The following is a 27,440-nucleotide window of genomic DNA, read 5'->3' as shown; positions in this document are numbered from 1 at the left end:
GACCTACAGTGACCACTTTAGGCTCCTATGAGATGTCTGAGGGTTGTGAGAGGAAGAAAGGCCAACGCTGGGGGTCCCTGGAGCGGCGGGGGATGCAAGCTATGGAGGGTGAGTTTTCCCAAAAAGCTTTCTCTCTCCTCAGCCAATTTCCCTTCCTTCCTCCTCCTCCCCGCATCTGGCCCCCAGAACTCTGAGCCAGGACAGAACCCTTCCTCCAGCTCACCTGAGCCCCCCTTCAGGTCTGAGTTTGACCCATTCTCAGGGTCAGACTTTGAGGGAGGCTCTGGGTGCATTGGCTTTGGGGCCCTAACCACCAGCTAACCAGGTTGTGTGTCCCCCCAGGGGTGGGGGTGGGGGAGCTGCCAGACAGAGAAAGAGGCCTTGTTGGGCAGCTTTGAAGTAGCCTTTCAGCAGGGGGTTTGTTCTCTGCTGCCACCCGACCCAGATCCCAAGCTGTCTCATATTTTTGAAAAGCAGGGAAGTGAGCATGTGAAGTCAGCATTGTCTTTCTGGCGCCATCACCAGTAACTTTGAATGTAAGCCTGTGGCCTTGGTCCTCTACCATCCCATACCACCTGCCTGAAAGAATTGCCTGGAAGGGGAGAAGGCCAAACTCCCAACACTCACATAACCTCACTGCGCCCATGTGACTTGGCAGTTGCTGCCAACACCAGGCCCCTGGAAGGATGCTGTTCCATTTTCCAAGACTTCCTGTGAAGTGTCCCCAGGCCCCTACACACACTGTGCAGGCAACCCTGCTCCCCCTAAAGGTGACAGATGATGCAAGGGTTCCAGATGAACCTGAGGCTGCTGTTGTAAGTAAGGCAAGGGATTCAGAATTTTAAAACAAAGCAAATAATCAGAATCCAGACCAAATTTTGCTATTTCAGGGAACTGCATTGCAGCAAAAGAGGGGGTACTTGCCAACCAGAGCTGTGGGCCAGTATACCCCAGTTTCTTAGTGCGTTAAAATGGCAGGCTTTCTTTTACACACAAGTACAACGTCAGACTTCCCCTGAAGGCCGCCCTATGGTCAGCAGGGGGAGGAGGGCACTTACAGCACCTGCGGAGGGGGACCTTGCAGAAAATTCTCCGACACTCAGCAGGGAAAAGGAAGGTGGGCCTTGCAGAAGATTTCAGAAAGGCTTTATGATAGAACACATTTGAAAGGGCCCTGGTGTTTGTCCAGTAAAACATCAGAATCATCTCATCCAGGTGTTTTTTTCTCTATTTACTGACAGGCAACACTTTGTTACTATGGAAAGGCTAATTTCTCCCAAGCCACCGGGATACATTTTTAACTGGACAGACGCCCAAAATGTAACTCTTGTCCCATTCGGCCTAAAGACACACCCAATATCTGAATCCTTTCTTCTTCTTTTAAAAAAATGTTTGTTTATTTACTTTTGAGAGGCGGGGAGGGGAGAATGAGGGGCAGAGAAAGAAGGAGACAATCCCAAGCAGGTTCCGCGCTGTCAGTACTGAGCCCAGTGTGGATGGAGCTCGAACTCACGAGTTGTGAGATCATGACCTGAGCCAAAACCAAGAGTTGCATGCTTAACCGACTGAGCCATCAGGTGCCCCAAATCCTTTCTCGAGTATTTGTCCCACAGAGACCAGCAGGCCTGGAAGAAGCAGGCATCCTTGTACAAGCTCACATGGCTGCCAGCACCCACCTGCTCAGTTTGCCCAAAGACAGTAATAGAGGCCACCTGGTACAATACTGGTCCAGAAAGGGCCTGGGTGGGGGATGGGCTACCTCCAAATTTGACCCTTAGACTTGTGGACTCCTCACCAGGGCAGGTCATGCCCAGGAGCTCCTTGGGGGACAGCAGGTGGCACTATGATACCATCGCTGCTGGGACATTGAGCTGGAGGGCCTTCAAGAGACTCTGGAAAGGAAGCTGACTCTGACCCCCTGGTGGGATGCCTTTCTCTCCTAGGGGAAGTGTTACTCCCAGCTCTCTATGAGGAGGAAGAGGAAGAGGAGGAAGAAGAGGCTGAAGAAGAGGAAGAGCAAGTGCAGAAAGGTGGCAGTGTGGGCTCCTTGTCCGCCAGCAAGCACCGAGGTCTGAGCCTCACGGAGACGGAGCTGGAGGAGCTGAGGGCTCAGGTGCTGCAGCTGGTGGCAGAGCTGGAGGAGACGCGGGAGCTGGCAGGGCAGCACGAGGATGACTCCCTGGAGCTGCAGGGTGAGTGTCGCCGATGGAGCTCGAGGGCCCGGGCTCGCTGGAGCCCACAGTCACGTCTGCTCCCCCTCTCACTGCAGGTCTCCTGGAGGATGAGCGGCTGGCCAGTGCCCAGCAGGCAGAGGTGTTCACCAAGCAGATCCAGCAGCTCCAAGGTAACTTCCAGCACCTGGACTAGAGGGGAGGTGGCCATCCACCTGCGGGGTTGGTCAAGGCACAGCAGATAAATATAAGCTGATTCAGTCCTTCTTCCTCATTTCCCCCTTATGATTCTCACCTGTTCTCCTTCTCGCTCCATTCTCTTCTTTACCTAATTGCTGTTCTTCTTTGCATCTCCACCTGGCTCTGCTGCTCTTCTCTGCCCTTTCTTGCCCTCCCACTTCACATCTTCTCTCTCTGGCTAACACTCTCCCTTTTCTCTCAAGACTCCTCCCTTCACACCTGTATCCCTTTTACTTTGCTCTGCAGGTCTGGGGTAGATAATCAGGGCTGAATTCCAAACCAGACTGCTTTCCCCTGTCCCTCGAAGGACACCATGGGAAGAGCAGTGAGCCAATTAGAAGTGACTGGAAGGGACTCTGCATCTTTTAAGGGAAGCAGATGAGAAGGCTTCTCTTGCTTCCCAGGACCAGAGCTTGTGGCCCCGGATCCCTTTCTTCTAACGCCCACATCCCTTTGTCTCTGAGAAGCAGCAAGGCAGGTGTCCCACATTCCACTGCATCACCACATAAAGAAGCAGGTTTTGGTACTTCTTTGGGCTTCCAGAAGGTTTAGGGGAGCTGCCCTAGAAAACAGCAGGGACTCTCCAGAGAGAACTGAAACCAAAGGAAAAATATAAATGGAGAAAAAAGGAAGGCCGGAAAAGCAGGCCTGAAGAGCAGCAAGCAACGGTGGAGAAAGGGGAGGAAAAAAAGAAGGGAAAGATACAAGCCAAGGTAGATGCAGGAGAAGTGGACAGCGAATGGGGAGGAGGCAAAGGAGAGAACTGGCAGGAGATGTGTTGCACGGGGAAAAGAATGTGAGCGTTGGTCTCGGAAAACCTAGGTTCTTGGGTCCAGTTCTGCCATGTCATAAGCTTTGGGATCTTTGGGAAATCACTTTTATCTTTCTGAGAGTCAGTTCCTTATCAGTAAAATGAGGCTATTCTATCTGTTTATCGTTCATTTATTGAGTGCCTATATAGTTGGAGGGCAAGCTGTGGACAAGACAGACCAAATCCCTGCCCTGAAGAAGAGTACATTCTAATGGGGAGAAGCAGAAAATAAACATTATATAAGTTCAGGCGGGGCAATAAATGCTACGAAGACAATATAACAATATGATAGAGAGGGGCACCTTGGGTGGCTCAGTCGGTTGAGTGTCCAACTCTCTTAATTTCTGCTCAGGTCATTATCTCACCATTTGCCTTACTTCGAGTCCCACATTGGGCTCCATGCTGGTGGCACGGGGCCTGCTTGGGATTTTCCCTCTCCCTCTTCCTCTCTCTGCCCTTCACCTGATTGTTCTCCTTCTCTCTCAAAATAAAAACAAACAAAACCTTTAAAAACAATATAGTATAGAGAGATGGGTGAGTTGTGAATTTTATTTTATTTTATCTTATTATTTTTTTTACTTGAAAGAGAGAGAAAGAGAATGCAAGCAGGTAAGAGGGGCAGAGGGACAAAGAGAGAATCTTAAGGTCCGTGATCAATGTGGAGCCTGTCAAGGGGCTCAGTCCCATCCCCCTGGGATCATGACTCGAGTCAAAATCCAGAGTAGGGGGCTCAACCAACTGAGCCACCGAGGCACCCTGCAGAATTTATTTTTGATAGGGCAGTTAGAAAAGGCCACCTTGAGAAGATGACATTTGAGCTATGACCCGAATAGTGAGAAAGGTCTGGGGGAAGAGCATACCAGGCAGAAGGAATAGCACCTGAAAAAGCTCAAGGGCAGGAATGAGTTTCATGTGTTTGAAGGACAGAACAAAAGCCACCGTAGCTGAAGCCGATTGCATGTGGAGGACCCTGGTAAGAGAGTTCCGAGAGGCAGGCTGAGGCCAGATTGCAAAGGGCCTTGGAGGCCATCTGAGACGTTTGGCTTTCATTCTAAGTACAGTATAGTAAAAAGACATGGGAGAGTCTTATATCGAAGGTGGAGCTCGCAGGACTTCTGATGAATTGGATGGGATGGGGCATGAGGATGGGAGTGGGAATAGGAGAGACATGAAAGATGACTTTGCCTTAAACTGGTTGGACAGTGCTGCCATTTGCTGGGATGGGGAAGACTTGGCAAAGGACAAGTTTGAGGGCCAGGGGAATCATTTAAGACATGTTTTTATATGTTGAGTTTGAAATGGCTCCTGATATCTAAATAAATATGTTGGACATATGAATCTAGAACCAGGGGGAAAATCAAGGCTGGAGATATAAATGTGGGACTCATAAGCACAGAGATGGCATTTGAATCCCTGAGAGATCACTATGAAATCAGATGGAGAGATAAAGGAAGAAGAGGAAAAGGTCCAGTCCCAGGGATAGTCCACCATTTAAAGGTCCAGTAGAGGAGATATGAACAAAAATGACTGAGGTAAGAGGAACTACAAAAGCATTTCATGCCCTGGACACCAAGAACAGAAAGTGCTTCAAAGAGATACTAATTAGCTGTGTCAGAAGTTACTAAATCAAATAAGATGGCCATAGGATTTGGGAAGATGGAGGGCTCTGAGGTGTTTCAGTGAAGAGAGAGCCTGATTGGATTGGGATTAAAGAGGAAGGAGAGGTGAAGTGGAGAAGGAGAGTATAAGATAATTACAGTAGTCATGTTCTGAAGAGAAGCAGAGAAATAAGGGAAAAGGAAATGAAGCGAAGAGAGAGTTTGATTTTCTTTGTTTCTTTGAGATAGGACCCACTACACTAGATTAGTTTGTATGATAAAGGAAACAATTCAATAGAGAAAAAGGCCTTTGCTTGGAGAAGGGACAGTCTTCCTTACAAATAGCAGGGAAGTCAGTAGAGATGCATGTAGGCAACAACTTAGGGAAACAGAAGTTCTACAGCGACTCCTCACTCATTAGGGTTGTTACTACTGGGCATGAAATCATGCTCCAGCAAGCTAGGGGATACAGGTCTGATGGAGACGCTCAGGCTCCCCACCACCGCGGAGGAAATAAAGACCGTCCTTGCGCACGCGCGCTACCCGTTTCCGCCAAGAGGGGGCGCGCGCGGCCTCAGAGGTAGCTGGTGCAAAGAGGCCGTTCGGGCCGCCACAGCCCCACGGGGGCTGGGACCGGCCAGCGGCGGGAGGCCCCCCAGGGAGACCTCTTGTGGGGGGCCGATGAGATGGAGGCCATAACCAGTGAGTAGGAACCTGCTTTTTCGCCCCGCAGCCCAATTCCCAGGCCCTCGGCTTCGCCCGAACGGTCCCAAGTCCCCTGGCTACCAGCGCTACCTCTCTAGAAACCCGGTCTGGCCCTTCCAACTCCGAGCCAGGGTCCGCCCCGCCCAGTTTTTGGATAAGCTCCTCCCCCTTGGCCTTCGAGCCCTGCCCCTCCACGCTGGACAGGCCCTGCCCCTTTGTGCTCCAAATTGGAGCTTTTTGGCTGAGGGAAACCCTCCAGTCTCCGGTGGCTCTGAGAAAGCTTTTTTTTCCTTTTCTTTAGGGCCAGACCCAAGAGGGGAACCTAAGGGAAATTTGAACCCTAACATCAAGGGTGTAGTGAGGAAGAGAAGCTCATAACTGTATTTGACTATCATGTGATGAGCCTTCATTTTAATTTCACTCTAACTATACATTGTTTGGGGGCCGGTACTTACCACAGGCAGTTCGTGGGAGCTCCGAGGCCCTGTAATATCTAAGGTTCCAGACTGAATAGATGAGAATACTCTGTGTAAATTTTTTTAGACAGGGAATTTTTGGAAAGACTCAGTGCATCAATAAAATACTGTAAATTAGTTTTGGTCTTTAACGTAGATGCACTTAATACTTTTTGTTTGCACTAACCTAAGGTGTTGCTTTGGTGCCAGGCCACAAAATCTACTTTTCTTTCTTTTTTTTTTTTTTAATGTTTTTGTTTATTTTTGAGAGAGAGAGAATGAGCGGGGCAGGAGCAGAGAGAGAGGGAGACACAGAATCTAAAGCAGGCTTCAGGCTCTGAGCTGTCAGCACTGAGCCCAATGTGGGGCTCGAACTCACGAACCATGAGACCATGACCTGGGCTGAAGTTGAAAGCTCAACCGACTGAGCCACCCAGGTGCCTCTCAAAAACCTACTTTTCTACTGATCTTACTACATGGATTCACTCTTCTCAGGTATTCCTTTTATTCCATATCAGATGAAGCTATACTTCTCTAATGCGGTAGGGAGTAGGTTGCCAGTAGTTTCCAGATCATAAACAAGTCTGTCTTTAACTTTCTGCATCTAGAACGTGGTAGATGAGTTCACTTATCCTCTTGACCATCCCTACCTTTGGACTTTGCAGGTGAGCTGCGGTCTCTGCGAGAGGAGATTTCCCTGTTAGAGCGTGAGAAAGAAAATGAACTTAAGGAAATAGAACAGGAGTTGCACTTAGCCCAGGCTGAGATCCATAATCTCCGGCAAGCAGCAGAGGATTCCGTGACTGAACATGAGAGTGACATAGCATCCCTGCAGGAGGATCTCTGCCGGATGCAGAATGAACTCGATGACATGGAGCGAGTTCGGGGAGAGTATGAAATGGAGATCACCTCCCTCCGTGCAGAACTGGAAATGAAGAGCTCTGGACCGTCCAATAGTTTAAGTCTCTCAGATTTCTCTGAGATGCAAGGTATGAGAGGGCAAACCTTCCTGATCTGTCAGGAAAGTCAAGCGGAGGGAGTTAGTATGTAAGAAGATAGTGGAAGGTGGTCTTAGATCATGAATTGGGAACCTCTAGAAAAGACCTCCAGGTTGAACTTAAAGACTGTAAGGGAGAAGACCTTACCCAAATGTCACATAACCAGTCAGTGGTGGTATAAGAAATAGCACAATGGAGATGTACCCTGTTGACTTGACTATGGCAAGGCCCTTCCTGAGAAAGGCTCCAGGATGGGAGGCTGAGGGGCCTGTCACCTTGGGAAACTTCTCCTGCTCTGGCGTCATGGTGATTCACCTGGACTGCTTTATGGGGGGCTTCCAGTCCTGCTGCCAGGTCCTAGGATGCTAATTTTAGGCTCCTGTAGCCCTATCCAATGTAGAAGCTTTAGGGGACAACAAATCAGAGCACAAGACAGCTGGAGAGGAAAAGAGGTTATTTCCAGTAATACATGAGGTACTAAAAAGCTTAGAGCTCTGCTTTCAGACAATGAGTCTCCCAGCTGGTTGCTAGGATTCATGACATCAGAGAGTTTGCCTTTATTCTGAGGCTAGATTTATGATCCGAGTATAATGGGAGGCCGTGTATTAGGCCAGGTCAAGCAGAGGCAATCAGCAAGGAATCAAAGAACTGCAAGTTTTCCCAGCTGTTAACAAGCTTCTCAGAAGAGCCTTTGGACTGGTGGTGCCAGGAGAGGGAGGCCAGCACAGTGGGAAGTCTTGGGTCAAAGTTAAACAGAGCTGAATTCAGACTCTCAGTTTTGCTAATTAGCAGGATGAACTTGGCTTGGTTATTCCCTCTCTGAACCTTAGTTTCTGGATCTGTAAAAATTGGTTAATAAAACTTTACAACCAGGGGGGATCCTGGAACAGGGAAACGATCTTAGGCAAATGGAGAGAAATTTGTTGAGTTTCAGTAATGTGTGAATGTTAATGTCTCCATTGTGACAAATGTTCTGCGGTAAGATGCTAACATGGGGAAACGGGGTGAGAACTCTCCCAGGGAATTTGGCACTATCTTTGCAATTTTTCTGTAAATCTAAAGCTATTGTGAAACTAAAATTTTATTTAGGGGTGCCGAGGTGGCTAAGTCAGTTAATTTTTGAGTCCCAGTTTTGGGTTGGGTCATGATCTTACGGTTCATGAATTTCAGCACCTCCATGCTGTCGGTGTGTAGCCTGCTTGGGATTCTATTCTCTCTCTGCTCCTCCCCTGCTCGTGTGCTCTCTCTCTCTCTCTCTCTCTCTCTCTTTCAAAATAAATTCATTTTAAAAAATAAATTTTAAAAAATAAAAAAATTTTTAAAGTTTATTTAAAAAAAAGAAGAGAGAGAAAGATGCACCTGGGTGGGTTTGTTGATTAGTCACCCAACTTTGACTGTGGTCATGATCTCATGGTTCATGAGTTCAAGACCTGCAGTGGGCTCTCACAGACTATGTGGAGCCTACCTGGGATTCTCTCACTCTTTCTCTGCCCCTCCCCCACATTCACTTATGTGTGTGTGCATGCGTGCTCACTCTCAAAATAAATAAACTTTAAAAGAGAAAGAAAACCTTATAGTGCTATTTTTGGGATTAAATGAAATGCGTAGTATGTTGAAGTACTCAATATACTAATTGAATCCGAGGCTGAAACCATCAAGTCTGATGCTTAGCACATGGTTGGCTTATATTAAAGATTAGTTTCCTTTCTTCTTTCTGTAGTCATCTGCAGTATTCTAAGGACTTTTGATTGGAACAAAGAGGGGACATTAGAAGTGAATTTCAAGGTGTTGAATCTTACATAGGTAAGATAGGCCTTGTGTTCTAATGGAGCAAGTTAAAGTTCTTTATCAGGGGAGTTGGTATTCTAAGAGAAGTAATTCTTTTTTTTTTTTTTTTTAGTTTTTTGAATTAAAAAAGATTTGATTTTTTTTTTTTTTTTTTTTTTTGCAAAAGCAAAGGGCTTTATTATGGGTTTAGGCTCGCTGGGGCCTAAACTCGGGCTCACAGACTTTACCGGCATGGTGGATCCATGCTGAGAGCCTTGATTTTTTTTTTTTTAATGTTTATTTTTGAGAGAGAGAGCTTGAGCATGAGCAGGAGAGGGGCAGAGAGAGAGGGAGACACAAAATCGGAAGCAGGCTCCAGGCTCTGAGCTGTCAGCACAGAGCTCGATGTGGGGCTCAAACTCACAAATGGTGAGATCATGACCTGAGCTGAAGTCAGATGCTTAACTGACTGAGCCAGCCAGGTGCGCCCCCACCACAAGTTTTTTTAAGTTTATTTTGAGAGAAAGAGACGGAGCGAGCATGGGAGGGTCAGAGAGAGAATCCCAAGCAGGCTTCACACTGTCAGTGCGGAGCCCAATGCAGGGCTCAAACTCATGAACCTTGAGATCATGACCTGAGCCCAAACCTAGAGTTGGACGCTTAACCGACTAAGCCATTCAGGTGCCCTATAAGAGAAATAATTCCTAAATCAGGAAGAAACAAAAACAGAAGTGTTTGTATAATTGTAACTTTAAAAAGTATTGGTTCCTGGTCCTTAGGGACATGTTCTGGGACATTTCAACCAGATCTCTGCTGATGATTAAGGGTGATGCGTGGGTCTGGTTGGGATGGGCTCTTCGGTCAGCAGATAAAAGATCATGAGAAAGAATTCTTGACCACATGCAGTCCAATGTATGTAGTGTGGTGATGAAGTAGGTAAAAGGCTGTTCAGGAGGCCCGGGCTGTCTCTGCAAGGCCAGCACTGGCAGTGTGACATCTGCAGTTCACATTCCTCAGCTTTTGGACCAAAAGAGTAATAGGAAGGTAATTATATGCAGTTCAATGGAAACTTGAAATACAGTAACCCAGAAACTCAATTAAAACCTTCATGAGCTCCTAAAATCTCAAGACTCTGCCTTGCCTGGGGTTTCGAAGATGGGCACATGCGGCAGATCTGGGAAGATGAGAAGGGCAGCTACCTGAAAAGAGGACACAAAGCAATGTGGAATTTCCGGGGCCCTGTCTTCTAAGCCGCTGCCTGTGGTAGCTCTTCTGTCTTTAGAAAAAGAGAAGCTCGTCAGCCTTCTGCTATCAGATTTCTAGGCAGGAAAATTAGGGGCTGATCATCAGTGCTTTTCCCCGAGGAACTCACATCTCTCCATTTGTCCTCTGCAGAAGAGTTGCAGCAACTGCGGGAACGCTACCGCTTCCTGAACGAGGAGTACCGGGCCCTGCAGGAGAGCAACAGCAGCCTCACGGGGCAGCTCGCAGATCTGGAGAGTGAGAGGTACAGGCAGCAGGCTGCCGGGGCTCTGTAGGACCCTGCTTTGGGCTTTTGCCTCAGCAGTACTGGTGAAGGCAGATGCGAGGCTCATGAATGCCCCTCTGCTCCTAGAAAGCTGGTCTTTTCCATGGCATCCAAAGGGTATGGATACCGCCTAGAAGCGGGCATGGGGACCCAACTGTCTCAGGACCCGAGTCCTAACATTTAGTTTGCTTCCATCCTGCAAATTGGGGTCCGGTTTGCCCTCCCCAGAGTAGATCAGAAGTGATTCCCTTGTGGTCCATATCCAGATTAGAGCCGGCTTGACACAAGGCCCAGCCTGGAGCCCAACTAGACTAGGACTATTCGGTCTCCCTGAGCCAAACATGCCTTGATTTAGGTGCTGGGACTTTTTCAGCATGCTCATTTTGGAGATAAGTCACCATAGAAGGCTCTTACCATCTTTGGCCTAAAATAAAGACTTGAGGAACAAGCACTAGGCAGGTGATGCCAGACAGGGCACTTTTCCAAACATGGCTCTGGGGTTCTGGATTACAGGACACGAAGAACAACAGAAAAGTGGCTGGCGTCCCAAATGGTAAAGAATACAGTGTCATCAGGGTCTCAGACTTCAGAGATGGATTTTCTAGAACCTGATCCTGAAACCCAGTTGTTGCGACAACAGCTTCTAGGAGCTGAAGAGCAGATGCATGACATGCGGAACAAGGTAAGGGAAGACAGGCACCTTCACTGTCTCTTTTACCCTCTCCTGCCCTGTGGTAGAAACATCTCCTTAGGCTCAGGGCTGACAAAGGAGGCACGCACTACAGCAGGAGGTAGCACTCTGGGATCTCACTTGCCCAGTGTAACTATGCCAGTGAAAAGAATGCCAGATTCTTTTTTTTTTTTTAATTTATTTTTGAGAGACAGAGACAGCATGAGCAGGGGAGGGTCAGAGAGAGAGGGAGACACAGAATCTGAAGACAGGCTCCAGGCTCTGAGCTAGCTCTCAGCACTGAGCCTGATGCAGGGCCCGAACCCATGAACTGCAAGATCATGACCTGAGCCAGACACTTGACCGACTGAGCCACCCAGGTGCCCCAAGAATGCCATATTCTTCTAAGCCTATTCTTTTTTTTTTTTTTAACATTTTTTAATTTTTTTTAATTTATTTTTGAGAGACAGAGAGAGAGACAGCCCGAGGAGGGGAGGGTCAGAGAGAGAGGGAGACACAGAATCAGAAGCAGGCTCCAGGCTCTGAGCTAGCTGTCAGAACAGAGCCCGATGCGGGGCTCGAACCCACAAACTGTGAGATCATGACCTGAGCTGAAGCCAGACGCTTAACTGACTGAGTCACCCAGGCGCCCCTCTAAGCCTATTCTTAAGGTGCATGTGGCACCTGTGCTCAATCAGCCTTTCTTTCCCACGTCCTCCACAGTGTAAGGAATTGTGTTGTGAGTTGCAAGAACTACAGCATCATCGCCGGACCAGTGAGGAGGAGCAGAAGCGGCTCCAGAGGGAGCTCAAGTGTGCACAGAATGAGGTGCTTCGGTTTCAGACTTCCCACAATGCCGCCCAGGTAAACACGGGCAGGGAAAGGGCAGGGAAGGGCGTTGGGGGAAGGCAGAAGGGCCTCTGTGGAGTTGCTGCATCGGGGAAGGATGAATGCAGAGCAAGATTGTGCTCTTCTGCCCCTTGCCCTGCGGTCAGGGGTACAGCCTGCTGGAGACCAGCTGGAGAAGCCATAAAGCACTGTGTTCTAGAAACGGTAGTCAGTACTGAGCATCTGCCTCAGAGAAGAAACCAAAGCATAGATCTCTGGGAGCTCCTCAAGATGTCTGCATCTGGCAAGGAACCCAGCTGTTCTGTGGAAGGGTCTGCTGTTTCTGGAGAGTAACTCTTCTACCCACATCTCCTCCCGCCACAGAACGAGGAGCTGAAGACCAGACTCTGTGCCCTGCAGCAGAAGTACGACGCTAGCCAGGATGAGCAGAATGAGCTCTTGAAGGTGCAGCTACAACTTCAGGCTGAGCTCCGGCAGCTCAAAGTCATGAAATCTACAGTCGAAGAAAGCCCAAATGAGAAGGTAACAACAAAAGGAGGTGAGGGGCGACTTAGGTGCCAAGAGGTTTGGGGGAAGGTGATCCAGAGCCGAGAGGACAGCAAGGGGCAGGGACCGGCCAGCTCTTAAACTGTCCGTGTCTGCGAGGGACTCAGGCAGGATGAGCAGGGTGAGGATCCCAGAGGTGCTTCCCGAAGCCCCCTCCACCGCAGGAGTTAATGTGCCGGCTGCAGAAGCTGCAGCTCCAGTACCAGCACATCACGTGCGAGAAGGACAAGCTGCTGGACGTGCAGCGACAGCTGTGCGGGGACCTGCGGTACCATGAGGCGGAGGTGCAGCGCCTCAAGGACGTCGTGGCCTCCTTCCAGGAGAGCAGTGAGAAGGTAAAAGAAACTCCAGGTGAGGGAGAATGTAGCCAGGTGGAATCTTCTGTGAGAGGGATAGTGCCGAGGAGGAGGGGCCTGGTAGGAGTCCTGTGGTACAGCCATTGGTGCGGGGAGTAAAGAGGTGCTTAGTACAAAGGTGATCTCAGAAAGTCATGATGCTTTCAGCTTCCCTTTTTTTTTATAAGTTTGTTTATTTTGAGAAAGGGAGTGTGAGTGGGGGAGGGGCAGAGAGAGAGGGAAAGAGAATTTTGAGATCATGACCTGAGCCTCAATCAAGAGTCAGACGCTTAACTGACTGAGCCACCCAGGTGCCCCAGTTTCCTTTGGTTTTAAATCAGAAAATCAGCCTGTAAAAAGGGAGCCCTCTTTCTTCCCTGTCTCCCCAAAAGGAAGCCCTAGAAGCTCTCTGTGTAGAGCCCATTAGAGTCTGGCCCATCTTGGGCAGCCCCCATTGGGATGAGATTGGGACTTGAAAGGACCGGGTAGGCTCCCTTCGTTCCTGAGAGGAGCGAGTGCAGCTGCAGGGGCTTCTGGGATGATGGCGGGGCCTGCCTCCCCTACCCCAGAACGCAGAGATGCACACCCAGCTTCAGGAGATGAGGCGGCTGTACCAGTCCAGCAAGGAAGAGCTAGAGCGGCAGAAGTACATGTATGACCAGCTCGAGCAGGACCTCCTGCTCTGCCAGCAGGAGCTGAAGGAGCTCAAGACCACCCAGCCCGTCCCAGAGGACAAGGGGAAATGTGCTAATAAGGTAATTGTAATTAAGAGAGGTGAGATCTCCTGGGTTCTTCCTCTGGAAGAAGGAGGTATGAGAGCAAAAGGTGAAAGTCATCCAGCGAAGGGGCCTGATGAGCTCCCTGTCCAGTCACAGCTGTGCGTGCAAGGCAGGAGACAGAGGCTGAGTCTCACGCTGGGAACTTTTAAACAGTTTGCCTTGATCTTGACTTTGAGTCCAAGCCCCAGCTTCATGGGAGCAGTATAGCTGGATCCAGTCTGCACACTTGAGGGTTTTGTACTTGATTCCATGTGTTGTAGACGTTTATACCTTGTTCTTCAAACTGTCGCGATATATTTTCATTTGTGGAGAAGAACACACACAGAAGCTACGGCTTTTATCACTAGACCTAGAAAGGGGAGGCCCGGTTTCCTCAGGCAGATTGCAAATGCTCTTGTCAGATGACATGGTCTTGTGCCCCGAGTGCTGATTGGATATTAGAAGGACCTAGGTTCTTCTGGGTTTATTCTGTGACTTCAGAATAGTGAAGTTCTCTAATCTTGAGTTTGACTCTCTTTAAATTGAACAGAATACTGCTCTTTTCTCACCTCCTTTAGTAATAAACCCTGTAGTGATAAATAAGGCCTTCCTTACTCATTTTCTCTTTTTCCATAGCATGTTAAATGCAAGTCATTCTCAGTTTCCCTGGGTTGAGCACTTTCAGCTCCTGATCACTGATAGGAAATGGAAGGTGTTGAAACACAATGGAGAAGAGGCACAAGATTCTCAAAAGATGGTGGAGGAAGTCACCTTCTGCCTGAGTCCTCAGTGGCTCCCACCTCAGCCAGCAGCAGGCTATGTCCCCAGAGAAAGGCCTCGCAAGACACAGAATGGGGAGGTTATTTTGGCCATTCCAACAATCTACCTGCCTTTCTACTCCCAGGCTCACATTTCCTTCTTCCATTCCTACTCAGTTTAGAGGCCCAGAGTGTCCATGATGTGCTCATCCCCTCCTCTCTTCATAGAAGGAACTTTGGGGAGGGAGGAGCATGCTGACTCAGCCAGCTTTTCCTCTCATCCTGACACAGCATTGAGATGAATTCGGTTTTAGAAGGTTTGGATTTTTGGAATCATGGGATAATTTAGTCTTCTCAACCCAAAGTCAGCAGTCGCTCCTATTTTTCTAAAGATTTAAAAAGATGATTATGAAAACAAAACTGGGGACAAAGAGGGTGAAGTTTTCATTGATAAGGAGTATAATTAGGTATAAAACCAACTGGGGATAATGGCAGTGACAGGAAGGAGAACTCCCGTCAGGGTGGGGGAATAGTGTGTACCAAAGGGAAGGCCCAAAGGAAAGCCAGGGGGGGAACGAGAAGGAGGGGGTGTCGATACCACTCCCCTCCCAGGGCTCCCCGAAGGGACCAGCAGACAGAATTTACAGCATAGCCAAGCATTCCTGAGCAGCCTGCTGGGGCTTCCCATTCGGTGTCTACACCCGTATGGGCGCAGCGTGGCTCAGGACGGTCAGTCCCAGGGGACTGTACGGGGAAGCAGCCCCTAGCGAGCCCCAGGAGGCAGGAGAGCACAGAAGGGCTCTGCAGGCCAGCCAGGGCGGCGAAGCGCCTCGGAGTAACCAACCACCGTGCACACCCGCCCCACCCACAGTGTGACACCCTGCTGTCCAGACTGACAGGATTGCAGGAGCGGTACAAGGCCAGCCAGGAGGAGATGGGCCAGCTGCAGATGGAGCAGTGCGAGCTCCTGGAGGACCAGCGGAGGATGCAGGAGGAGCAGGGCCAGCTGCAGGACGAGCTGCACCGGCTCACGTTCCCGCTCCCCAAAGCTGGCCTCTTCCAGAAGGTAACCCCAGCCAGGGAACGGCTGCCTACCACGGAGAGGCTGCTCTGAGAAGCGTCCCAGGTGTGCCTGTACTGGGGAAAATTAACAGGGTGGCACCTTTTCTTTTCTGAATCAACCACTCCTCACTTTGTCACCAATCTCTTCAAACCAAAAAGTTCACTAGAGCTGATTATGGTTTTAAATCTTAAAATATGTATTGTACCCTGAAATCTGTCCAGCTTTCTATCTGGCTTTTCAATCCATCTGGAGAAAATACGTTCCGAGTGCTCTCTGTAAACTACAGAATTCCTACAGACCTATGAGATCGTGACGACTCAGCCTGCAGGTCTCCATAGAAAAACCACCCTGTCACCCCGACCCTGTCCCAGAGGGCTGTTCAGAGCCAACCAACCCAGAGAACTCCCAAGGGAGGGGTCCCCAGCAGGAAGGAGGCATGGGTCTTCCCATGTGGCCCCCACAGTTCCTGCCTACTTCCTTCCCACTCCGCCTCACAGAGTCAGGAGCTACTTACAAAGTTACAAGACCTGGGTGAGCTCCAGCTGCTCTACCAAGGCATGCAAGAAGAGCAGGAAAGACTGATACAGGATCAAGAACGTTTGCTCAAAGAACAGTCAGACCTGCACGAAGAGCTGCATCTTTTCAAAGAGGCTCGTTTCCAGGAAGTGTTGGGGATTTCTGACGATTCCAAATTGTCTAAGTCTTCCAAGTGTGGTCAAAACAAGGTAACCAGAACAAGAGGCAGGGGGACAGTTCTGGGGACAATAGCATGGTAGGGAAGAGGGTTCCAGGGAAGGGTCGGAGTTAGGAAGGCCTGTCTGGCCAGAAGTAAGGGTGAGACTGAGGCCCTGCCCTTCTTCAGCCATGACCACTCATAGGCTCATTATGCTGTGGCTTTAGCTATGGCCCGAGGACCTTAGTCAGATAGGTGCCTTATTGAAGCTCTGTGAACACTGAGAACCAGGTGACCCAGGAATCTAAGCGTGTGATAATTTGATGCAGCCCCTTCAACATACCAGTTTCCAGATTTTTAATGTCAGTTTAATATTTGTCTGGATTCCTTGGGACTGACTCTCAGTATGTCATCCTTTTCTTACAAGCTGGTTGATAATTGAGTAGCACACTTTTCAGTGACCAAAACCTATGTTGGAATTCTACATGAGACAGATCTGGGGCCAGTCATTTCCAAGGGAAGAATTCCTAGCATGTGGCATTTTTGCTACAGACCACACTGTCTTCATTAGAACTTTGGTAATAATAACGGCCACTGAGACTAAAGAATCAGTGCATCTCAAGCACCAGGAAGGGGTCATGCCTCTGAGATCACACTGGTGGAGATTTCCACATAAGTCTATTCAGGATTGAGGGATGCATTTGGTCCGAGATCTCAGGGTGGGCAAGGAAGAGCAGGTGGACAGTTTCAATTTAGGCTTGATTTGTTCATTCAAACATTAGCCTGGATCTGGAGAAGAAGGGAATTGCAGAAGTGCCAACTGATATTTGGTCAGATTTCTGGGGGCATCAGATTTCAGCCTGGGTAACACAGAGACCAGGAACCAGGTATAAAATATTTCCTTAACTGATCAGATCTCATCCTGACTGGTCTGATTAGCTGTCAAGAAGCCAGGGCCAGAGGGCCTGGGAAACATGCCCAGATGCCAGATTCAGAATTGGGGCAGGAGGTGGAGGGACTTGTAGTGAGACCTTAATTCCAGGTCCACATCTTCTGAGGGAGGAATTCTTTGTAGGCTCAATTCAAGGCCAGGGCTGATTTTAGAATTGGGGACGGGAGGGGACTGAGCCCCAAGATCAGGATAATGTGTATATCCTGACTGAGAAGAGGGGAGGGGAGGGAGCCAGAGTATTCCTGATACCCACTCAGCTCTGCTGCAGGGAGAGTTTTATAAACCAGAGTTTAGAAACCACCAGAAACAGGAGCCTGGAAATCACAGAGTAGTTGGCCTGGGGGGATTTCCCCCGAGTGAGCAAGAAACTGACCCGTGCTAGGAGCTGTGGGCTATTGAAGACCTAGGCTGGGGGAGCCTGGAGTGTGGGTGTGCAGGTCTCTGAAGTGTGTTCTCAGACATCTGCCCCAGGAGGGATGCAGCTCGAAGGTGGCAGTGTCTGGAGTAATGATGATGTCTCCCCGCCCACTCCTGGCAGTCCAAGATGATCATCGCTCAGATACAGGCTCTGCGGGTGCTGTACGAGGACACTCAGACCAAGCAGGAGCTACTGCACCAGGAGCAGGGCAGGCTCCTCGAGGAGCGGAAGAGGCTGCAGGCCGACTTGCAGCTCTGCCTGGAAGAAATGCAGCTGCTCCAAATCCAGTCTCCTTCCATAAAAATGAGCCTTGAGTCTAAGAAGACCTACAGCAGCATGGCCGCCAGCGATGAGAGCTATCGTAAGAGCTATAGTAGCAGCGTTGATGACAGCGAGAGCTATCACAAGAGTTACGGTAGCACCCAGGCCAGTGATGAGAGCTTTCTCAAGAGCTATGACAGTGGCACCAGTAGCCAGGAGACCTGCAACAAGAATTCCAGCAGCATCAGCGTCACCTATAAGAAGAGTTACGGTAGCAGCAGTAGCTCTGACACCTGTTATGTCAGCAGCACCATCGATGAGCCTGCTGAGCCTGAAGACATAGAGGTAAAAGTAGCCAGATGAGAGGTTAGACAGGGACAGAAGGCTCTTGTCTTATTAGGAGATTAAGTCATCAGGAAAGGGTGCAAGAAGTGAGGTGGGCAGTGGGGTCGGAGGTGAGCTGGGTAACTCGTTGGAGATGGATAAGGCACTCCGTGTGATACGGAGATGTTCCCAGCACAGTGCTGGTGCTTTATGGGAGAAAATGGAATTTGTCCCAGGGCAGCTTCAGATCCTTGTGGCCGTTATCCTGTGCCCAAGAAAAGGCCTAGCAAAGAGAGTGGGCAGAGGGCAGGTGCTTGTCATGGTGCAGACATTACTCCCCCACCCTCCACAGCACTGTGAGGAGGTGGTCGCCAAGGTGTTGGTCAGGCTGCAGGGAGTGCAGGCCATGTACCAGCTCAGCCAGGCAGAACACAACCAACTGCAAGAGCGGATGAAGAGGCTGCTGGAACAGCAGAAAGGGCTGAAGGGAGAGCTGGATGCCTGTGAAAAGGAATTCAAGGAGTGCATGGAAAGCCTCGAGAAGCCCGTTGCCTCCTCAAATGACAAGAATGAGGTAACGGCTATCTGGGAGGCCAGGCTTCTTCTAGGAGCCCCTAGAGCAGAGGAACTCGTAGGTCACGGCCATTTCAGAGAGGCTGAGGAAAGGGCCAGGAGCTCACTGCCCGCTCTTCTTGGTCAGAGGAACGGAGCAGGGACTGACTCCCAGGAGGCTGGGCAGTCCGCCGCACCGCTGACGGACAGCCCTCGGGTGCTCACTGTCCTGAGATTTGCTCCACACCAGGACTCTCAGAATCACTTTTCTCTTTTTCCTTTCACACGCTTCTCCTTTGCTGTGTCCCAGAGCACTTCTGTAGAGTTGTATCTTTCTCACCTTGAGTTATTTTTGGATGTATTTGTCTTGTCTCTTCAACTAGATTGTGAGCACCTCGAAGGCAGAGCCTTGCCTCCCCTCAGATCTCTTATAATGCCAGGAAGGGTGCCCGGCATCCATGAGGGATGGGACAGAAGGCAGCATTTCTGCCCTAGAGCAGCCACAGTCCGCTCACTGTGTGTGTCCTGGAGAGTTTGGAGAGCAAGCCACCCACATGTGGGCCTGGGCTGCTTAGGATTGACTCCTACCAAGGAGCCTGTGATGCCAGCAGCAGGAAAGACAAAGCCAGAGACTGGGGAGCAGGGCTGGAGTTTGCCTCTGTTTCCAGGGCGAGGTCCTGGAGCCCAGGTACACTCCCAGGAGTGGACAACACTGTTTCTTGGGCAGCTGTACCTATCCGAGAACTGCTTGGGGGAAGCAGATGTCTATGATAAAGGCTCGAGGCTCAGAAGGGGTAGCCCTATAGCTATTCCCCAGACGGGTCACAGTAAAAACATAATTTAAATCCTCCTTTTTTGAGGCTGTTAGAGGTAACTCATCAGGGGCCTCAAGTTAGAAACTATTTGCGGAACCGCTTTAGAGGCTCTCATTGCACGATTTAGTGTGTCCTCGCCTGTCTACTTCCCCATGGGCCTTAGCGGGGCATCGTTGAGGCAGCGGCCCCCAGGCATGGCGCCTGGCGGAGTGGGCCAGGCTGTGGGTGACTGGCACTCGGCCCCCCTCCCCCCCGCAGATCAAGGAGCTGCAGGCCAAGCTGCGGGAGCTGCAGCTGCAGTACCAGGCCAGCATGGATGAGCAGGGGCGGCTCCTGGCTGTGCAGGAGCAGCTGGAGGCGCAGCTGCAGTGCTGCCAGGAGGAGCTGCGCCAGCTCAAGGAGATGTCCTCCGTCAGCACAGACAGCAAGGGGAAAAATGGCAATAAGAATATGAACAAAAATGCCAATGGGGTTAAAAATAAAAAGGTGAGCAGACCAAGCCTGGACAGCTCTGAGTACAACTGTGAAAACAAGGTGAGTGCCCAGAGAAGCAGAGAGGCAGGGGAGATCTGGGGAAGAAAAATCCTCTTCACCGCCATTTTGACCAGGTGAGGTATTTGTAGAGAAGCTGCTGGTCTCTCTACTGTTTTAAGAGTAGTTCCCTGTTGGTGGCAGTTGGGCTCTCCCTTTTCCAGTGCGGGTTTTTAAGGGGAGTGGAATACAGACCACTTCCACCCAGGGACCATCGCCCCGAGGATGGATGACTGCTCCAGGGAGCTCAGCCCTGTTTCCTGGAGCCCCTTTTCTTCCTGAGTTACATGCACAAGAGTGGGACCAAATGGGTGAAGAGAGGAATTTATTCAGAACAGTTGTAAATACGTGAGAGAGGATTGGGCACAATAGAAGTCGCAGTCGGGTAGCGGCTGAGGTGCAGAGCTCAGGAATGTCGCTCAGGTAGCTGTCTGAAATGGCCAGTGGCCAGATGGCCTCCTGGGCCCCGAGGCTGGGTGTGGCTGCCCTCCACACTGTGCGCCCTGACGTGCTGGGAAGCGGAGTGCTCTTGAGACAGCCCAGCTTTGTCGTGAAGGTAGTCATCTTCGCAGGTGACCGCAGCCCCCATCCTGCCCTGCCTCCACCCTGCAGAGTCTGGAGGTGGTGCTGTACTACAAGGCCAGCCACATGGATTTAGATAATCAAACAGAGGAGGGAAAGAAGGAAATCAAAGAGGAGACGAAGCAGGAGTCCTGGGAGGACGGAGTTTCTGAGGCATCAGACCCTGCAGAGATGAAGTCTGCAGAAGATACAGAGGGGGCTTTTGAAGAGTCCCAAGAGCAGGAGGGCAAGGCAGAAGACAACAAAGATGACGGCGCTTGCCCTGAAGCCTCAGAGGGAAACAACCCCCTCAAGCTTTCTGAGAGCAAAAAGGTAACCACAGTGCAAGACTGGATCAAGTGGGAAGTGGGCTCTGGGGCTCAGGCGCCCTGGTGTGGAGGGTGGCCCAGCCCCCCAGCCCGATGATGGACCCCTGCAGGAGGAGAGGCCGGCACGCCCTGAGGAGGGGCGCTCGGGGAAAGTGGAGATGGAGCCGGGGAGTGGCGGAGATGGCCTCTGGTGGGAAATGGCGAGCTGAGACCCATTTGGCGTAGACTTGTGTCCCGGAGATACCTGTTCAGGGAGCCAGGGTGGGATCACTGCAGCCCGACCTCCTTTCATCTATGTGGTTGTACATGTTCATCACACTGGGAGGGCTCTTCACCCCTCATCTGGTGCTGCACGGAGGACGCAGAAGGTGTGCAGTCTTCAGGCTATTTGTCAGCCTGCGCATCGCTCCGTCCTGCTTCCCCAGGGTGCTCTGTTAGGCTGGCCTTCATTGTTGCTGTTAGGGATACGGGGAGGCTAGTGTTGCTTGTGGGCTCTGTATATCCCAGGGCATGAGGAGGGGAGCTGAAGTAGTCGAATATTTCAGTTCCTACAGCAGGGGCATTGGCCAGTGTGAGGAAGAGCAGCCGAAGCCCTAACCCTTTAGGTGCTAGATCTTGAGAGGTTGGGATGGGAGTCTCCTGTACAAAGTCTTTCTGGATTGTAACTGCTGGTACATCTGGACAGGTATGTACCAACTGAATTCCCGCCCTGGTTGAGGGTAACTGGGGCTCTCATTCCTTGAAGAGTGAGTTCTTCCTGAATAAGTCCTTGGCTTACACTGCAGGCTCTTTTTCTCTCTCTAAACACAGGGGAAGAAAATAAGTCTCTTGTGGGATAGCCCCAGTCAGCTCTAAGGCTACCTGGAATTTTCTGGTAGCTCAGTCTGCAGCACTGGCTGAGGACCCCGCGCACAGTTCTCTGTTAACCTTGTGTCAGAGGACTATCACTTAGGATGTAAAAAGTAGGAGCGACCGCATCCTCTTCCCCAGTGTTCTGTTTCTTTGAATTCATCGTATTCCACCACATGATGGGCCAGAGCCGCCTAGATTTCCTTGTCTTGGGTGCCACATCTCTAAACACCAAAGCGGATTCTTGTACTTCAAAGTCAAGCACATTTCTCGTATCTGCATATGGAGGTGTCCCTTTGCCTCGTGGGCCCTGCATCTTTTGCAGGCAGATCTAATGGCATATGTGTTACTACCTGCAAATTCATTTTCTCTCTGGAAGACTGTTGCAGTCAAAGAACTGGCACTTCTCCATTGTTAGCCTGTTTTGGTGCATTTTGTCTCACAACAAAGGCATTAGACTCCTGGAGGGTCATAGGGACCAGAGCCAGAACACTGAGACTTAGCAGAGAGCAGCCAGAAGGTGCAGCCTCAAAGGGACAGGTGGCCTGGCAGGAGACTGGCTCTTCCCTGAGCGGCCGAAGAGAAGTGTGCGTCCTCCTCATCTGGAGAGCCCAGCGTTACGCTTGGAGCTTCACTTTTCAGAGTTACTGACCTGCAAGAAAGGTCTAGGGCAGGTGACCCCTACTTGACAGGATGTGAGAGGGATATGACATACCAGGAAACTGGACTCACCACCTGACTTGGACCTGAGCAGCTGCTTAACCCATTCAGGTTTGCGTCTTCCGCAGGCTGCCAGTGGGAAGAGCCAGGCCCGGGCGCAGAGAAGAGATGTGGCTGCCCTCACTACCTGTTTAACCTCTTAATCTCTTTCTCTTTTCCCTTTGTTTTCTCATCTTCATTATCCGTTGGATTCATATGTTTATGTCTTTTTATATCACCCCTCATCTCCTGGCCTCTCCTTGTGCTTCCTTCTCATTTGATATGTTGCAGCCATCCCCTGCCCCCGAGCCCCCCATCTTCTCCTTGCCTCTCGTAGGCCTGGTGGTCATATCGGCTTTGCTCTGGTGCTGGTGGGCCGAGACGTCGTCCTAATGCAGGTACTGGTATCGAGTCCTCTCCTTCTGAGGGGTAGAGGGGGGGTGCAGGTTGCCCTGGCCTCTCCTCTTTCCTTTTTCTCTTGCTCGCTTGCTTCTTGCTTTAGCCATTTGACAACAGGATACTCAGGGCCGAGTTTTCACCCTGGCTTCTCCTTGGGCTACTGCAAAGCCCGTAGCATCTCTGAGCACGTCTTCCTAACACACAGTGAGTGGGAATGCATACCGCTGACACGGTTTGAGTTTCTGTTTTCTGGCTGGGAAAACTTTGGGTGATCCCAGTGCTGTTGCCACTTTCAAAAATGCCTGGTCACTTCTGATGAGCTGATGTCTGTCTGCAAGGCTGACTTGAGTGCTCTTTGTCTTTGTTTAGCCCCAGAGCCAAGCTCTCACCACCCAGGACGGCAAAATAAGGAATCGCTGCCTCCTTCATTGGGTGAGAGAGGAATTCTAGAGAGCTGTGACCAACCCCAACCGTAATCCCCACCCCCTGCTCGGGCATTTGGAGGAGGGCAGCCTCCATTTGTCCTTCATGCTTGGTGAACACAGAACAGAACCCCCTACCATATCATGTACTTTCTACTGAGAAGTTGTCTGGTTTGGGACTTCTGGTCTTCAGAAAAATCAGAACAAGAATGCCAGGAAATGTTTTATAGTTCTCTCTTTATCCCTTTTGGGGGCCAGATTCTATTGTCATTGGCTTCCCAAGCCAGGCTTTTTGGAGAGAAAGTGGTACTGATGAAAAGAATGAGGTGCGAGTATTCTCAGGGCACCAACGCTGACATATTCTGGGCACCTTCCACTTGGCCGCGGTCCATGTAATCTGGTCTGTCAACAGGATACCAAATTTAGGCGGCAGAGTGTGGTCTTGGGGCCCAAGGTAGGGCCCTTCGGTTCCACCTGTCTTCAGAACCCATCAATTGTTCTCTCCTGGTCTGTTCTGGCTCCTTTCTCCTGCTCCCCTCCCCCACCTGCCACTCCTCAGCCTCCCCTCTTACCCCTGTAAATGGAGTGGAGCTGGCTTAACGCACAAGTTATGGTAGCAGCTGAAACATATGTTGGTGGCACTTTTCTCCTTCCTTTTCCCCTTAGACTTTTCCTCTTTTTCCTTTCTCTTTTCTTTAAGGCGCTCCTGTTACTAATAGGGTCTCTCCCTATTCCCCCTCTGTCCACATCCAGATTTCTCAGTCCCTCGGGGAGGAGACCCAAAACATTCAGCCGTAGCTTTTCTCCACCTCAGCCGGGCCCAAGCCGAGTGAGAGGAAGGGGGCCTGGATCAGGGTGCTCATGGGGAGCCTGGCTGTGCCTCATTCTGCAGCTCCCTGTCCAGGAACTGAGTGCAGTTCTGTAGAAAGTGTGGCTGACAGGCAGCCAGAGACCCTGGCCAACTCTGCCTCCCTCTTACCACTTAGTCTCAGTAGGCAAAATGCATAATCGGAATGTTAATTTCTTCAAATCCAAGCAAAAGATAGTGAAACCTCTGCCTTCCTAATGAGAGGATCACCTGAGTTCATGTTCATGAAAATGTTTCATAAATGATAAAACACCACAGAAATGATTTAAGAAGGACATACACTTACCATAATACATGCCCTGGGCCATGCACTCTTCTAATTACCTTCCATATATTAACTCATTGAATCTTTGCGACGGCTCAACGAGGCAACTTTTATTATTTTATATGTAATAAAGCTAAGGCACAGAGAGGTCAAGTAATGCAGCCAGCGAGTTGTGAAATGGATTCTGAGGACTGATAGTAGCAACAGATAAAATTCCAGTCCCGCTTTTCCCCCCTTACCATCTCTCATTATGAGCAGTAATTAGGAAGCCCCCACACTTGTCTTCACACAGCTTCCAATCGCATTAGCTCTCTCGACAACTAGTATCAAACCTTGTTAACTTCCTGTGCGAATCCTTTACAAAGCACCTTGGCATATTGCATGTGCTAAGCACCCTCCCCCCATTCTCTACCTGCAGTTGATTTTTTGGATCTGAGGCAGAACTTTTTCTTCATTCCTCTTAGGTATAATCCATTGATGTAATCCGTGAAGCTTTTGGTTTTTGGGTTTTGTTTGTTTTTTGAGAGAGATTGAGCCTGCACATGTGAGTACACACACAGGCAGGGGAGAGGGAGAGAGAGAGTCTTACACAGGCTCTATACCCAGCATGGAACTTGACCTCACGATGCTGAGATCATGACCTGAGCCAAAATCAAGAGTTGGATGTTTAACCCACTGAGCCACCCAGGTGCCCCTGTATTTTCCTTTTTTAATCTTGACCCTGTGGTTTCAAATTCTCCCTTTCCCAGCCAGCTCCTCACCCCCCTCGGGGGTGACCAGCCCGCCTCCATGCGTTCACACATATTAAAGATGAGCGCCAAGCCTTGAGTCTTGTCTCTCCAGGCTCTTTTATCTAACTCCTTGGTCACTTAACATATGTCACACAGCAAACTGTGTGAGCACTCTACTCTTATTTCCTCCTATTCTCTCCAAGTTCATGGGTAATCTGTGAGACGTCCCAAAAAAGTCCAAAACCATTTCTTTGATCTGTCAACTTAGTAACCCAGCCTGAAAGGAAAGCCTGACAGGACTTAGCAGCCCTCCGCTCAGCCGGTCTGGAACTTGCCTTTGACTGGGATAAAGGGCACCAGTTCATGTGTACGGGTCCAGCTCTGTCCTTCAAGAACAGCTGACATTTTTATTTATTTTATTTTTATTTTTTAGTGTATTTATTTTTGAGAGAAAGAATGAACATGCAAGTGGGGCAGGGGCAGAGAGAGAGAGGGACAGAGCATCTGAAGCGGGCTCTTGTGCTGACAGCAGAATGCCCAGTTGCAGGGCTGTGAGATCATGACCCGAACCAAAGTAGGACACTTAACTGAGCCACCTGGGTGCCTCCAGGCTGATGTTTTAGCAGTGTACATTAGTATATAAGCATCTGAGCATGTAAATAGTTTGCCTAGCTTCCTTTCTAGTTATTTTCTTTAAAAAAATATTTTTTAATGTTTGTTTTTGAGAGAGAGAGAGAGAGCAGGCAGGGGAGGGGCAGAGAGAAAAGGAGGCACAGGATCTGAAGCAGACTCCAGGCTCTCAGCTGTCAGCACAGAGCCCAGTGTGGGGCTCGAACCCATGAACAGTGAGATCATGACTTGAGCCGAAGTTGGCCGCTTAACCAACTGAGCCACCCAGGCGCTCCTCCAGTTATTTTCCTCCATAAGTTACTCTGTATGTCCACTTCCAGCATTGTTTCACTCTCCATTTCATTTGTTCTCTTCTTTTTAGTAACTATTTTTCTACAAATGTAGGAGATCTTTGCTCTTTATAGTTGACTTAAAATCCTCTTCTTAGAGCCCTTATTCTCTGAGCAAATGCATTCTTAGGATCCATGGGCTATACTCTGTTCTTACCTAAAACCATCCTTCTGTTACTACACCATAGCTAATGACGCAAACCCCAAATTCTGTCTTTCAAGTAATACAGTAAGAAAAGGTAATAAAAGTAGGACTACTTCCCTAAGTATTTTCTTGTCCAGGATTTTGTGTTCCTAAATGATGCTTTGTTGTCCCATGAATCCGCAGGATTTGCTATGGTCTGCGGAGTCCGGAAGTCTCAGCACACGGGCACATGCTCAGGAAGTCAGTCGACACACTGGTGACCAGGGGTGTTTTAAGGACCCTGGCATTTGCCTCCCAGGACCAGTGACTGGCTTCCTTGAGTTTCCTCAGACCAACAGCATTCTCCACAAAAGGTCTGGGCTGCCTAAGACCATCAGATTTGCCTTGCACTCCATGCATTCTTTACTCCCCCCCTCCCCCAGTCTTATCGTTCTGACCGAGTTCATTTCTCCTGCATAAAGGGATGGCTGCTTTTCCCAAGGGGCCCGATTTACCCTTTTTCTTGCCATGGCACTTGATGCTTTCTCACTGCCACCATCTGGAGGCTCTTTGAAGCCTGGCTCCTGAGCTTGCTTCTACACCGAGTAGGTATTCTCCTCGTTCCGTGGGACATGAAGACACGGAGTCACCTCAAGTGACACACACAGTGTTGTTCCAGGACTAGGACCACAATGTCTTCAGCAGTCACCCAGGAAGTGAGAGAGACCCGGACCAGGAGGTTCCCGATGTCTCTCCAGCGCCAGTAGGCAGGGGAATCTCTGGCTTAGGGAAGGGTTCAGAAGGCTGGGCACTCACCATTTGTCTTTGGTCCCCACAGAACATGTTTGGGATGTGGAAGCCTATCGTGTTCTTGGCTATCGCAGCTGTGGCTCTGTATGTGTTACCCAACATGCGACCGCAGGAGTCAGAGTTCTGCCTCATGGAGTGATGGCAGAGCTGGGCCAGCCGAGGGGGCAGATCCCCAGTGGCCACTACCCTCACACTGTGCCAGAGTCCCCGCCCCACCCACATGTCCCATGTGTCCCCATCTCCTTAGCCTCAGTCACCCAGGCTGGAGAGGTTATGGGGAGCTGCTGGCTGCCATCTCCTGCCTTGTATAAGAACCTGGGTTCCGTGTAATTAAATATCAACCTGATTACATGAGACTGTGGCGTTTTATTTGTGAACACCTCACAACACAGCCAGAACAGAGCAGGTCCCCTTTAACGGGGTGCCTCACATATGGATTGGGCTCCTAAATATGGTTTCTCACCCTGCAGACGACCTCAGAGATGAGGGTGGCTCCTTGTGTTGCAGTTGAATCGCAGATGCGTCGGTCTGCACATAAAAACCCTCCCTCTAGCAGCTCATCCAAGCACAGAGAAATGTAACGAGCTGGACACTGTGCGAGAGGGGCCAGGTGACTTTCCCTTAGCTCTGGGCCCACACCCAAATG

The 27,440-nt window shown here is 50.0% G+C and overlaps 1 protein-coding gene across 10 annotated transcripts; it reads left to right on the top strand.

Moving 5' to 3' along the window:
• On the top strand, positions 1 to 27,148 carry CCDC136 (coiled-coil domain containing 136). Of its 10 annotated transcripts, XR_003903296.1 has the most exons (18): positions 1 to 108; positions 1,944 to 2,192; positions 2,270 to 2,344; positions 6,646 to 6,969; positions 10,141 to 10,252; positions 10,787 to 10,955; positions 11,667 to 11,807; positions 12,156 to 12,314; positions 12,503 to 12,673; positions 13,243 to 13,428; positions 15,061 to 15,255; positions 15,750 to 15,977; positions 17,416 to 17,901; positions 18,233 to 18,454; positions 19,506 to 19,781; positions 20,391 to 20,672; positions 21,214 to 21,353; positions 26,823 to 26,908. XR_003903296.1 is itself a non-coding variant. In XM_029923768.1 (17 exons), the coding sequence occupies exons 1-17, from the start codon at positions 33 to 35 to the stop codon at positions 26,931 to 26,933; spliced, it is 3,414 nt and encodes a 1,137-aa protein (XP_029779628.1). In that variant the 5' UTR covers positions 1 to 32; the 3' UTR covers positions 26,934 to 27,148. The 10 variants fall into 10 exon arrangements, 9 of the variants coding, with proteins under 9 accessions (XP_029779628.1, XP_029779621.1, XP_029779637.1 ...); XM_029923768.1 differs by lacking the exon at positions 21,214 to 21,353 and having other exon boundaries at positions 19,506 to 19,733; positions 26,823 to 27,148; XM_029923761.1 differs by lacking the exon at positions 21,214 to 21,353 and having other exon boundaries at positions 26,823 to 27,148.
• The last annotated feature ends 292 nt before the right edge of the window (positions 27,149 to 27,440 follow it).

This window comes from Suricata suricatta, chromosome 2 (genome assembly GCF_006229205.1).
Source record: "Suricata suricatta isolate VVHF042 chromosome 2, meerkat_22Aug2017_6uvM2_HiC, whole genome shotgun sequence".
Classification (NCBI taxonomy): domain Eukaryota; kingdom Metazoa; phylum Chordata; class Mammalia; order Carnivora; family Herpestidae; genus Suricata; species Suricata suricatta.
The sequence above is the reverse complement of the archived record's forward strand: the minus strand, read 5'-3'. Positions and strand labels throughout refer to the sequence as shown.

Bases quoted from the DNA above. Each gene is read 5' to 3' on its own strand.
- CCDC136 (XM_029923761.1), top strand. From the start codon at position 33: ATGTCTGAGGGTTGTGAGAGGAAGAAAGGCCAACGCTGGGGGTCCCTG. The intron at 2,345-6,645 runs GTAACTTCCAGC...TGGACTTTGCAG, and splicing joins GCAGATCCAGCAGCTCCAAG to GTGAGCTGCGGTCTCTGCGA. The intron at 15,978-17,415 runs GTAACCAGAACA...CACTCCTGGCAG, and splicing joins CCAAGTGTGGTCAAAACAAG to TCCAAGATGATCATCGCTCA.